General features: G+C 39.8%; 1 protein-coding gene across 24 annotated transcripts in view; it reads right to left on the bottom strand.

The window, feature by feature from the left end:
• Positions 1–13,237, bottom strand: part of Anks1b (ankyrin repeat and sterile alpha motif domain containing 1B) — a 1,082,674-nt gene that overhangs the window by 46,269 nt on the left and 1,023,168 nt on the right. For all 24 annotated transcript variants that reach the window (XM_031349133.1, XM_031349134.1, XM_031349137.1 and 21 more), the window contains 2 exons: positions 6,127–6,255; positions 3,954–4,025 (listed from right to left, as the gene is read on the bottom strand). In XM_031349133.1, the coding sequence (XP_031204993.1) occupies positions 3,954–4,025; positions 6,127–6,255 (201 nt within the window). The remainder of the gene's footprint in view (positions 1–3,953; positions 4,026–6,126; positions 6,256–13,237) is intronic.

The raw sequence follows: 13,237 nt of genomic DNA, 5'->3' as shown, positions 1-13,237 counted from the left end.
AAAAAAAAAGAAAAGAAAAGAGGGAACCTCGATTGAGAAAATGCATTGATAAGGCATTTTCTTAATTAGATGGGGAGGGCCCAGCCCATTTGGGCGGTGCTACTCCTGGGCTGGGTTCTATAAGAAAGCAGGCTAAGCAAAGCGTGTGAAACAAGTCAGTAAGCCACCCTTCTATGGTACCTGCACCAGCTCTTGCCTCTTGCATCTATTTCTGCTCTGCTTGAGTTCCTGTCCTGACTTCCTTCAACGGTAAACTACAATGTGGAAGTGTAAGCCAAATAAACCCTTTCCTCCTCAACTTGCTCTTGGTCATGGTCTTACAACACAGCTGTAGTAACCCTAATTAAGACAGTTAGGGAGCGAGCATACAAGAAGCACTGGTTTCTTTCCTTGAATTTTTTTCTGTTAAGCTAAGTGTGCTTAAAAAAAAATAGTCCATTAAAAATCGACTCTATTAATTAAAAACATCCCAAGACTGTTTGGAAGAGGGAAAAAAAAGACAGTTTCACCTGAGCAAGCAAAGAAATTATTCCATACTGTATAATAAAGTGAATTAAACTACCATCTAACACATTAATTTATCTTGACAGGTTTTTACCTGAAATAATACACACAATAAAACACCAGGAAGGAAAGGAAAACTATTTCTATTTCAGACCTCGAGGAGACCTTAGAGATGGATGGATGGATGGATAGGTTTAAGACATGGAAATGAACCATTTGTGAACATCAAATACACCCCATGCATCTGAGAAGCGGAAGTTGTTCAGATTCTGCCTAGGCAAGAATGAATGTTCTAAAGTACTATGGGAGAAAACCAATTTAGTAAGCATGCAATAGGAACATGGCTGAAGGTTCAGTTTATGTTAATTTACTCGCGTTTATCCCATATTACTAGAGGTATCTGCACCCAGATGGTTTAATCTGGCTGATGCTAGCTAGCATCATGGGTCACTAGAGGGTTCCTAAAGTTCTTTCTTAGACAGATACATGGCCCTCCTTTCCAGCTATTATAAAATTCAAGACACTATATAACCCATAGCAAATCTGGGATGGGCCTGATCCTGGAGCTTGCTGGGGCAAGTTATTAAACTTTCCTCGGCTTTTGTGTTCTGATATGGAAGCTAAAGATACCAGTGACATAGGCTGAACATCCCTGGTCTGAAAATATAAAATCTAAGGCGCTCAAAACGCTGATACTTCCTGAATGCCAACCCAATGGCACACATGGAGAAGCCTACACCTGACTTTGTACAGTGGGTCACAATAAAAACAACGGTATACTAAAACACTGCAAAAAGTTGTCTTAGGGCTTTGATCACAAGGTGTATGTGAAAAAAAACCATGAATACTCATTATGGATAGGTAAAGATATGAGAAGAATTGTAATTCAAACTACTTCCAGACTCATTGCTCCCTTCCAGGGAATGGTCAATGCAGTGAAAGTAAAAGCCAGATCTTAGGCATCTCCATTAGCAAACCACATTTATGAAAAACACTTCTCCAAATCGGTATAGACTGATTTACTTCCTACAGAGAAGTTTTCATTTCAGCTAAAGTGCATAGTAGCAAAGGGAGAACTTCTTTTTCTCAACTAAAAGATTAAACTGAGTTGAGTTTTGGTCTGCAGTGCTTTAGCCAATACTATTGCTGTCCATTGACTTTCAAGAACATTCGTGTCCTGAAGTCTGTCTCCTGGCAAGAACTTGATTATACTGGGACATGAGGCTAGACAGCCATCAAGGTACTAGCAGCAAAGAAAACAACATCTTTGGCTTCAGACTGAAAATGAACTATAGTCGAAATTCACACCATTTTTAGCTGGTGAAAGTTCTAATTCACACAATACGGCAGTCTCAGATAACAGCTTCAATCTACACTTCAAGCTTTGAAGGGCTCCAGCCAATGCAACTCAGGTTATCAAGACCTGAAATTTATTTAATCAAGATAGCAAATAAGGTTTTATGACGTTCTAGGAAGCAATGAACTTGCAATTTTCATGTAAACTATCGAAAATAAACACATAAGGGAAAAAATGCCCCAAAGAACAGAGGAGTGGTTTTTAAATGGGCAGATTTTACTTTCTAAGTTTCATTTTAGGCCATAGACAAAGTCTTTAACTCAATTATTCTCTGTTGAGACTACTGAATTGGTTTTGCTATTGCTATCAGGATGTGATTTTAGATCCATTCAGTTTTGAGAAATTGACTGACGCCCATTCACAACACAAATCTGGTATATCTTAGTGATGCTCCATGCACATTGCAAGGCTGGTACTGACTAAAACCCTGCAGTAGGTGGACTCTGGTAATTTAGTTAATAGCATGAATTGAGAGATGCTAAACTCATTTTTTAGACAGGCTCCTGGAAATCTCTGAAATCATCATGAGGTTTGATGGTTGGAAACGTTTCTCTTTTCCTCATTGTTCAGTGGTGATGCACTTTAGGTCAGATATTTTCTATTCAGAGTACAGGATTTTCAGAATTATAAAACCAGGAAAATCCCACAAGGTCATCTGATCTCATGTCATTCTCTAAGGATGAGAACAGAGGCTTTGGAGAACGGGGGGACCCAGTGGTGTTTTTTGGAGAGTTCATGCTCTTGAGTCAGACAGACTTAAATTCAGGTCTGGGTTGTCAAGCTATTCTCCCTGTGACCAGGTGTCTTCATTTTAAGTGGGGATTTTAAGTGCAGCAGGACACACTGTAGTCAGCAAGTATTAGCAGATGTTGTTGTGAATAAGATGCCAAGACAAGAAAGCAGCACTAGGTCATCTAGATTAAAACATGCTAGTGCCACATCAAGAGTCAGACTACATCAAGAACTAGCAATTGTATACCATTTGGTTTCATGGAGATTTACATATATGTGGTACCAATGAACACAAAACACTTTACATCTATCTTTAAAATTGTTTTAGTTCTCTAGGTGTGGTGGCCCATGCCTTTAATCCCAGTACTCAGGAAGCAGAGGCAGTTGGATCTCTGTGGGTTCATAGGGCAGCCCGGTCTGTATAGTGAGCCGAGGATAGCCAGGACTCTGCTACACAGAGAAACCTTGTCTCAAAAAATCAAAAATAAAATAAAAAAAATGTTTCAGCTCAATTATGTGCTTTTCATTACTTCAGTAACAAACTATTCACTCATATGAAATTAACGATGATTATGCTGGCCACAAATAAAAGCTAGGACCCATTCTTTAAGTATCTCGGATTTGATTTTGACTATTTGCCATATGGAACAGGTCCATTAGCCTTAAATTGTTAGTGTAGCTAGATATTTCCATATTATCCATAGGCTGGCTGTGGAGGAGGCAAGAATAAGAGTCTTAGGAAAGAAAAAGTGCAATGTTCTTTGCTTGAAATGAACTCAGGGTCCTAGCAGTCACCAATCATGGGCATTCATAATTGCATTTCTGCCAATATCCACTGCTCTCCAATGTCTCACACCACTCAGAGTCAAATGTTCTTCTTACATTTTAAGAAAACCAAGAACATCTGGGAAGAATCCACACAAACAAAGTTAGCTTTACATAATAGGCTCACGGTACCTCTGCTTTTGATGGGTTTTGGTGCATTATAAATATTTTCAGTGAGCGCTCTCAGACTGTCAAATTGGTGCTTAAAACGTTTTCCCGAAATAAGACTAAAGATTCCCTTGACTCCAATCTGGAGAGCGATCAGTGTTTATACAGTTAACTTTCATTCTCTTAAAAATAATTAAAAGGAAAATGTAATATGGTCTAAAATATATCAGAAAGACTTTATCATAAACAATTGCCAGATAAACCCAAGTGTAAACACCAATAAAACCAAAACACCTTTTTATGTAACACCAATGCGATCAACCAGACCAACAGACGAAGAAAACGGGAATCTGAAAGGTGGCAATTTGCATGTACACCCAGTACTTAGTGTTTCAGCAGCTAAGATAAAACGGTTTGGCAAACTCACCCTCATCTTTGCACAAGCATCCTGTGTTGATTCTGTTCCCCTCAGCTCTTTTATCAGCATAGAACCTAAATACTAAAACACACAGACAAAATTGGAATGACATATTAAAACAGGAGTATAAATATGAGTAATGATTTGAAAACACACAGTGGGAAGGCGACTGGCTAGGTTTCTGGCTGTGCATTGCTGATAACTTAAAATCCTTACAGATGCAGAGAAAATACAGCAAAGTGAGCCTTGACTTACAAGAGCTATATGAACTGATCTCCGTAAAAGTTACGGCATTTTCTAAAGATGTCATCTTTCAAATCATATTTAACTGCAAAATGGGGGTATCTAAAAATGTTTTCCCGTTTTGTTTTTTGGAGGCAGCAATGTCTGCAAAAATAAATCATGCCAGTATCAGTGTAATTGCAGGGCTGTATGTGACAGCTGAGGAGCGAGGCAACATGGCCCCCGTTTGGGCTTATTCTGCAGTGAAGGTAATTAAAGTGGGGCTGTTCTTAGCAGAAGATGCAGTTTTGGACATTTTTTAAAAAAAAATTTACAGCTGTGTGCCCTGCGCTTCTTCCATCTGAGAATGTGTGCCATTCTCATTTTTTAGGGACAGAGATGACTCCCTGGTGCAGAGTGGCACAGGACAGGCTGGGTGGAGGAGAGGAAAATGTCCTCAGAATCAGATGCCACTTTGCTGCTTTGTGACCGAATCATGGATTCCTGCTTTTTAGCTCACACTCATTCTCTAGCCTCTGCTTGGGGCAAATCATTATAAGCAAAATGCCCTTTGTGTTGTCCTTCCCTCCCCACAACTCACCCCACATTTAAAAAGATCAATTCATTTATCAGCTTTTTGGAACTTCAGCTGACTCTTTTATTTCACCTCTCTGCAGCACCCTTAGACATAGTTTTACGAACCCTTTAGCATCTGAACCATGATAAGGATTGTGGAAGCGCTTAGAAGCCAGTGTCCTGCTTACATGGGGACACTTGGCTTAGCGAAGGCACAGGCATCGGTCCTGAAGACCAGGAGAGTAGCGGCCCACGTGAAGGAGGAAGGCTAGGTGGCTGAGGCTTGCCTAAGGCCTTGTGAGAAAGCCTCAGAAGCCAACCATTTCAACAGTTTTCAGACAACTGTTGAAAGAAATCCAGGGTTGAAAGATGAACCACGAGGGAGGGAGACAGCAAAGTGCGGTACGCCAGACTGGGGGGAGATAACCAGAAGGCATCTGCATCACTAAGGAAAACCATCTCAGGCAAGTCCTTATCTTTTACATCTTTTAGGAACGTTTGCCCTAATTGAAACATCTCTTTTAAAGAGAGTCAGTTTCTAGCAAGGTTCAGCCATCTTTATCCTCCAACCACCCCCCCACCCCCCGTAGTCATGGCAATCATCATCCATTCCAAAGCCTACAGGACTTGTTGAATGTTTTGTAATAAGCATCTATTCGCTTTACCCTATAAGAAGAAAAAGAAAGAAAAACAAAACAAAACACCAACAAACCAAACCAGACCAGACCAAACCAAACCAAGCTAAGCCAAACCTGGTACTGCAGTCCCATCCTTGAGGACAATGGAGGGAATCCTGCGTTTATATAAAGTGGCAGACCTGGTGTTCTGAGGTCAATTGTCAGCAAACACATCTATTTGCTGCCATGTCCATTCACTTCCCTTTGATTTTACTTCCTGTTTATGGAGCTGTGGGTGGAACCCAGAGCCCCATGAATACTAGGCAATCATTCTATTTTAAATTGTGCTTTATCAAGCAGGGCGGCCATGGCACACTCCTTTAATCCCAGTCCTGGGAGGCAAAGGCAGGTGGATCTCTGATTTCTAGGTCAGCCTGGTCTACAGAGTGAGTTCTAGGACAACTAGGGCCACTCAGAGAAACTCTGTCTCAAAAATAACTAAATAACTGAATAAATAAGTAAGTTGTGCTTTATCACATGTTTTTTTAAACTACACACCTTTATACAGTTACAGAACAAAACTCATGCTAATGAGATTTCAAGGGCTCCAAAACTCTAGATATCTGGACATTTTCAAGAAGGGAAAAAAAACCCTTCAGAAATGTCAGTGATGGACATTTTGGTACATTTTCAATGAATGCAAGACTAATCAGGGAACATATCCTCTGTCCCAACTTGTGTCCCCACACCGAGTCTAGGTAACTTACAAAGGCTTTGTAGTCACATGACTGGAAGATGAGTTTTTCTGGGTGATGCTGCCAGTACTGGACAGGAGTTGAGGCTGTGGCTTCATTAGGAGGTCGCAAGGTGATGGAAGGTTCTCCCCAGTCCCCTGTCTGGAAATGGCATTTATTTTAGAGGCAGCACAAGCAGTAAGCAGATTCATTCTCTCTAACTAGTCTGGGTTTACCTAGCACACCTGAGCTGGAAATGCACAACGCCTTTGGATATATTGTGTGCACATAAATATTGATGATTTTGTTTATATGTGAATTAGTGAGCATTGTATTTCCTAAAGCTGAGTAGGAAGAAGTCAAAACAATTCTATTTTCAGAATGAAACCCTAGGCTAACTAATTTTAAAAACAAAACATGAAAATTTTATTAAGTGATTTACCAATCCATAATATTCTGTTACAATGGAAGAATACACTTGAATTGTTTTGCTTTAAAAAAAAATTGACTGGAAATTTCAATTTCAAATGCTTTTGCCTTAGAATAATCCATACTTTCATTAATTTCAGTTCCCAAATAGGACATTATTATGTACTCTGAAAAATCATACATCTGGGGAGGAAGGTTTTGTAGATAAGATACTAAACAAAATGCTAAAATAAACAATTGCTAATGGGCGACAGCTAATTTCCCTCATTGGAATCCACTGCATAGATGCAGTGTCTCTGTGATGGCCTTGGATAGACTCAGCTGCCGCCTTCAGAATGACAGCAGACTGCAGTCGGGAATGTTGTTGGCCTTCTTAGATATGAATGTGCGCATGTATGTGAGGCTCCTGATCCACAGGCCTGTCACATAGGATGCTATGTCATATGACACACATACCCTCTAAAACTACCTAAAAACAGGGCTTTCTATCATCTTATTGGCCACCTTCATTTGTTTAATACAAACATTAATAAAGTCAAAACTCTATCCTGGCAGGTCTTTTTTTTTTTACTCTAATCTCATTTATATGTCATAGGCAGAATATTTCTTACTCTTTTCCCTGCTAAGGATTCTGCTCTCTCAAAATTCAGTTGTTTGTTCTCAAATGGACACAGCCAAAAGGTACTCCCAAAGCTTCTCTATCTTGGCTTCCTTGGCCTTACAGAATTATGAGAAATTTTTTTCCTCAGGCGTTGGAAGCATATAACAAGATCTTACGAGCTCCCCAAACAAAGTTTGGCTGGGAACCAAGTTTCATGGAGTCCTAGCTAAAAGGCCTGACACACTGTGGGATTTCTGGGGGAGAATTTTCAAGGAGTCTATATATGCTCAGATGCTCGTTTTTGGGGCAAAAGGAAGTGTGTAGTTTTCACCAGCCTCCTTGAAAGGCTGTAGAAATCCCAAAGGCTAAGAAGCTAGGGCCTCCAGGAAAGGCTCAGATCTGTGCATGTCTGGGAGAAGACGGCCAGCGGCACCTTCTCTCTGTGCACTTTAGACTTCTGTTAGTTGGGACAGAGGGAGCTGCCAAAGATAGAAAGCATGAGACAAGGGCCTTGCCTTCTGGATGTTTCTAACTGGCTTTGAAAAAAAAAACAAGTAGAAAAATTGTGAGCCCTGTGGAAATGCATGGGCCTTGTCACAGCCATGCACCTGGAGCGTTTCTTCTGTATGTGGGTCACCTGACATCACAGATGAGCCTTGCTAGCATCGTGCCCAGCCCTCAGCTCCTCCTGGGAGCACATGTCTAATGACAATGCTTCATGCCTTTGCTCTGTTCTCAGCCATTGTCTGCATTAGTTTTGTTCTAGTTGTTGGCTTGTTTGTATTGATTGAGCTACCTAGTCTCGGATACTTTAACACTTATCACTTAAAACATAGCATGACATTTGAGAACTACAACATTAATGTTAGCACTTTCGCCCCTGACTTTATGGCCCATCCCTGGTTCATTATAGAATTTTGTCTTTTTATGAGTTATTTGTAAAAGTAATAATGGACTGCAATTAAATTTAAGATTAAGCTTTTCTCTGATTTTATATTTTTGCCATTTGCTTTTCTCTCTCTCAAATGTCTGACTGATTATTTCTCTCATCTTTATAAAGCTGGTTATGCATTGACCTTAAAAACTCATACAGATGTCAACCTAAAGGCTCTGTGGAATTCATTATTATTTTTCAGCTGAATATAAGTAACCTTTTATGACTCTGGAAACACTGCAGCTATGAGTTCTTAAAAGCTCTCCCCAAATCTAACAAATACCCCTCCATTTCCCCATTGGACTTCTCTCCCTCCCATGTTCCCTTGAGAAAGCAACAACGACATAGCAAACAGGTGTTGTACACTTAAGTCACAGGTGATGCCGTTAACAGAACAACAGGAGTTTGCACGCAACTCTGTGGAATGATACAAAAGGAAGATTTGGGTGACATCGAAAGGTTTCTGCTAAACCAGTGCCGACATGACAACTCAACAGAGCAACAGAACTTCACATTAGCCCTATTGTAGCTAGCTGAGGTATACCCTGGCAGAGCTTGGCAGCAGAAGCTGGGGGTCCTGCTGTAGGGGAAGGTCTGGGAATAGGTCTGGGGCAGGGTGCGGTAATACTGGGGGGTGAGGATGCCCCAAAGGTTAGTCGGTCAGGCATGCAGATCATGTACAGATTCATTTTTTCTCATTGTCAACTGGGTCACACACTTTCATGATTAAACTTGACTATGGGTCTGGAGATTTAAAGCAGAGCTGCAAGCCAGCCAAATGCTGATCAAAACATTTACGTCATCCAGAGAAACCGTAACAGCCATTTTGGGGGATCACAAACCCAAGCACACTCTCTCTGTCGGTAATCACCAAGATCACTTAGTCACTGTTTGAAGAAATGAGTGGCACATTCCACGTAACTGTTTAGACAGCGCCATCAACTGCTCTCCTATGTCTCCATTTGGTCCAAAAGTCACAAACTACCTGCTTCCAATCCAGAGTGATCTGATAGCACCTCTGTTAGAAGTTACGGGGGAAGATAATTATAGGGGAGGGAAATATAATCCTTACTTTATTTTTTCATTGTAGTCTTGAAATGTTGCTCCAGTCCAAATATTTTAAAATTCCCCACAGGGACTGAATCGACCTTTCTGGAAACAGACTCTGAGTTTTGTCATGCTTAGTGCTATTTCCAGAAACGTATTTTCAGAAAGAAAGGCGTTCTTTGGATTGAATTTATAAGAAAATATTTTTTTTCTTCCTGGAAATTCAACTTTCTCTCAAAAGAAAAAAACAACAACAACAAAAAACCCCTAACACCTCATACGTGTGAGTATTTAGAGAAATTTTGATGCTCAGTGCCTGTTTTAGTGTTAAGGTAAACGGAAGGACTCCACAGTTGGAGTCAGTCAGTCAGCAGTTGTTAACACTTCTTAATGTTCTTACGTTATTCATATGTCTATTTCTTTGTATGTGTTTCACTTTGTAAATGTGTTTTGTACTGGGTTTTTTGGGAGGTTGAGGGGGGAATCATCTGTTTCATATAGGTTGTAAGCTCTCTGAGAGCGGGTCCCTGTCATCCCAGTCCATCCCGCTGTTCCCTTACTTGTATGTACCCTGGGCAACTCACGATCTGGAATTGAGTGTCATGCTTTAAAACCTAAGACTTTAGAAGAAACAAAAGGCCTTAGAGCTGTCTCTGTGTAAGCGTATCCTGGGTTCCCCATCTCCTTATCCTGGGTTCTCATTGCTCTTCTGTCCTGCCTCACTGTAACTGCCTCCTTTCTGTGCAGCCTACAGTAAGAATGCCTGCTACCAAGATTCAGATAAGTAGGGACTTCTTTACCCGCTCCTTAGACTCTGCAACACTGTCAGTCCAGTTTGCCTCTGCTTCACTCCTGGCATCACCTCCTAGGACACTTTCTGTCTTTTTTACTTGTCTCCTTTTCCTTCACAGCAGTGAGGTCTCACCAAATTTTCTAATTTTTATTGTTAATGGCTGTTTTACTATTAAATATATGCATGATCCAAGCTGCTTAAAAAAAAAAAAAGATAGGAATGACCTTGGCCTTGGGCTAGGATTCAGCGATTCTGGTTGGCCACCAGGAAACACAAAAGAGTTCAGAGAACAAGGGTGCCTTAGGACTCAACCCTCCCTGAGGTAGAGCCAGAATGAGCTTGGAAGGAGCTGGGATGAGTAACTTTGTGTAGTAGCAAAAGAGACTAAACAATAAATGAGAATTTTTGCTACACATATAAAATAATTTCAGTGGTGAATCCTTGGGTTAGCTCTTGAAGAGCTAGCCATAGATATATATACATGCACACAATACCTGTCTTTGTTCAGGCAAGTGTCTTAAAATTAAATTGGATAATTTTATGTTTTAAAATTCTTATTAAAGATTAATAAAAATCAAGTAGACCTAAGAAGCCTTTTGAAATGGCTACAATAAGAACTCTTTTCTTAATGAGAAATATCCTAACTTTAGAAACAATGATGCAATATTTAGCTGATTAGAATAACAAAATAGTAGGAAAAGTTAGGCGGACACATTGTTTCTGACATAGTGATCTTTAGAGGGCTTCCTCAAGTAATTACAGAAGATACATTAAAACAAGTCAAATAACTTTTAATAAGTGTCTTTGGGCTCTTTCTTTAGCACTTAGGATACTTAGAGAAAGCACTTTAGGTTGAGAATCTTAATATGCTAACAATTTGGTCATGGCTTAAAACTTCATTTATTTGGTGCTTGCTATATGTTTATACACACACATATATAACATATATATATATATTATATGTAAATATGTGTAAAATGCTCAGTGCCTGTTTTATATATAAAATATATAGTAAGGCATCTTGTGTTTCATTTTAAAATAAGTAAAATGAAGGCTATCCATGAAGCAGTAGGAAATATACATCATTTATTAGCACTTTAACTAAAAATTCAACCTTGTGACATTATGGAAAACATATAACTTGATATTAGAATTTTAAACAGAGCAGATTCTCTCCAATAGGCATCTCCTAAACACCAACTATGAATTCATACTCTGGATGAGTTTGAAGAACTTAGAATTAGACCATATGTAAAACAATGCAATTAAACTGAACTTTATTTTATACCACTAACTGAAAAATACAATACCAGTAAATGTACTTAGTTGTGTAAAGTTCACAGACTCCTCTCAGTAGATTTTATTAGAGCAATGACTCAGAAATGTAACTTTTGGCTTCTGTGTTATTTTACAAGTTAGTACAACCTGACATCTAGGGAAAGTTCTAAGAAAGATGATTTCACGTAGCAAAAAACTAACATTTCATATTCTGCATGTTCTGACAATACAATGGGGAAGTGTTTTCTATATTTTTAATTTTCTTCTAAACAAAAGGTTTACCAGGGATATTAGCAAATGATTATAGGCCCTGATTATGACATAGCTTTCTAACATTAATAGAGAGGTAGGGATATTTTCAAAGCCTTGTATAATTCCTTTTTTTTTAAATTTAAAATTGAGACATAATTGATTTTTTTCTTTTAAATAGAAGCTTTTAAATCTTTTCTGCTTGGAGCTGTTCCCACCTACCTGCTTGTAAATTTAGATCTGGATATTCATAAACATTATTCTCTATTTCCTCAGAACACCTAATGGAAAACTAACAGAATCTCAAGGGACCATTGTTACTTTGAGGGCTCACTTTCTGAAGAGCTTCAGAGAAGGGCTACCCAAGCACGCACATGTAAGCGATGACATTTACCTCCTGAAATCATTAAGGCCGTCCAGAGTGCCACAGAGAGCTCCACTCTTGTGAACGTACATATGTGCGTTATCTGGGGATGATCATTGGGAGGGTCTCCTACCAACGTTCACATGTGGGGAAAGTCTGCTGCAGAAAAAGTGCTGCAGCAATTGGTTGGAAAGGTCTCCAACAGTGCCCATGTTGTGTGGTTGTTTCTGCAGAATGTTTGCTACTGAGGAGGAGCAGAGATGGCCACTGCTGAACACTTAGAAGCTGATGTTAGCACTGTGTGCTTGGGAGGACTTCCGGGTCACAGAGCACCAGGACAGGCAATGCTCAGACATCATGGTTCTCAAGAACTGGAAGTCCCGTGCACAGGAGGATGAATGTGCCTATTATGACTCCCCTTGCCCCACTGGAGGGCCTTCACATGCCACCCCAAGATTTTTCAGTGATTCTCAACCGAATGTCTCAAGCTTCCACACAACAGGCTAGGAAAAGTTTCAAGGGATGTGAAGATAGGATTGTATTTTAAATTATAAACTTAAAAATCTATGCCAGAATGTTTATGTTCCAAATAAAAATTTTTTCTAATGTATGTAAATGTGAGACATGAATATTTGAATATTAAGCAGCTCAGAATAAAATAGGTCACAATTTCACAGGCAAGGTAAAGATCAATTCAGTACGGCCAAATGCAAAAAGGCTGAGAACCACCTTAAAGCTGTTAGAGCAACCCTCGCCCCCCAACCTCCCCGGCTCTTCTCCCCTGACATTTGCATCAATTGCAGGGTATCTCATGCAAGTCAAGTATTTCTCACAAATAAAGTGCACGAATCCTTAAGAATCACCAGACATAGCTTGTGGACACAAAGTACACAACGGGGAGAATGGTGCTGATATACACATGTTTCTCTATGTATCAATTTACCCTTTGTCCTTTTTCCTATAAGAGCAAATTAGGACAGACACCTGGAATGGAAGCCAAAACTCAGACAGGACAGGTTGTAACTGTGTATTTCCAGACCAAGTATGTTTCTCATTTGAGGACAGCATTTATACATCATCCAGTCACAAAGCACATGAAGTGTAAGAGACAAAGCACCTCAGAAGCCACCAGACATTACAAAGTTTTCGCATTGCTGGGACGTAGTACCTCCGGCAAGTGACACGACACTGCGACACACCATAAAGCGCAAGTTCAGGAAGAGAAAACAACCATTTGTAGCCTTACATTATGAACCTGATGGATCGCTGAGAAAGGAAATCCAGCGTTCTGATTCGTCCAGATTTCACAGACAGACGACTGCTGGTATAAACAGAAAACTATCTTATCTTGTCAATATTTAAAACATGGCAGCTACCAACGTATCCCGGGGGAGGGAGGGGAGGAGGGAGGAAATAGCAGAATAAAAGAATCATATTTCTTAAAAAAAA

This window comes from Mastomys coucha, unplaced genomic scaffold (genome assembly GCF_008632895.1).
Source record: "Mastomys coucha isolate ucsf_1 unplaced genomic scaffold, UCSF_Mcou_1 pScaffold4, whole genome shotgun sequence".
NCBI lineage: Eukaryota > Metazoa > Chordata > Mammalia > Rodentia > Muridae > Mastomys > Mastomys coucha.
This window is presented reverse-complemented; position numbering and strand designations above follow the sequence as displayed.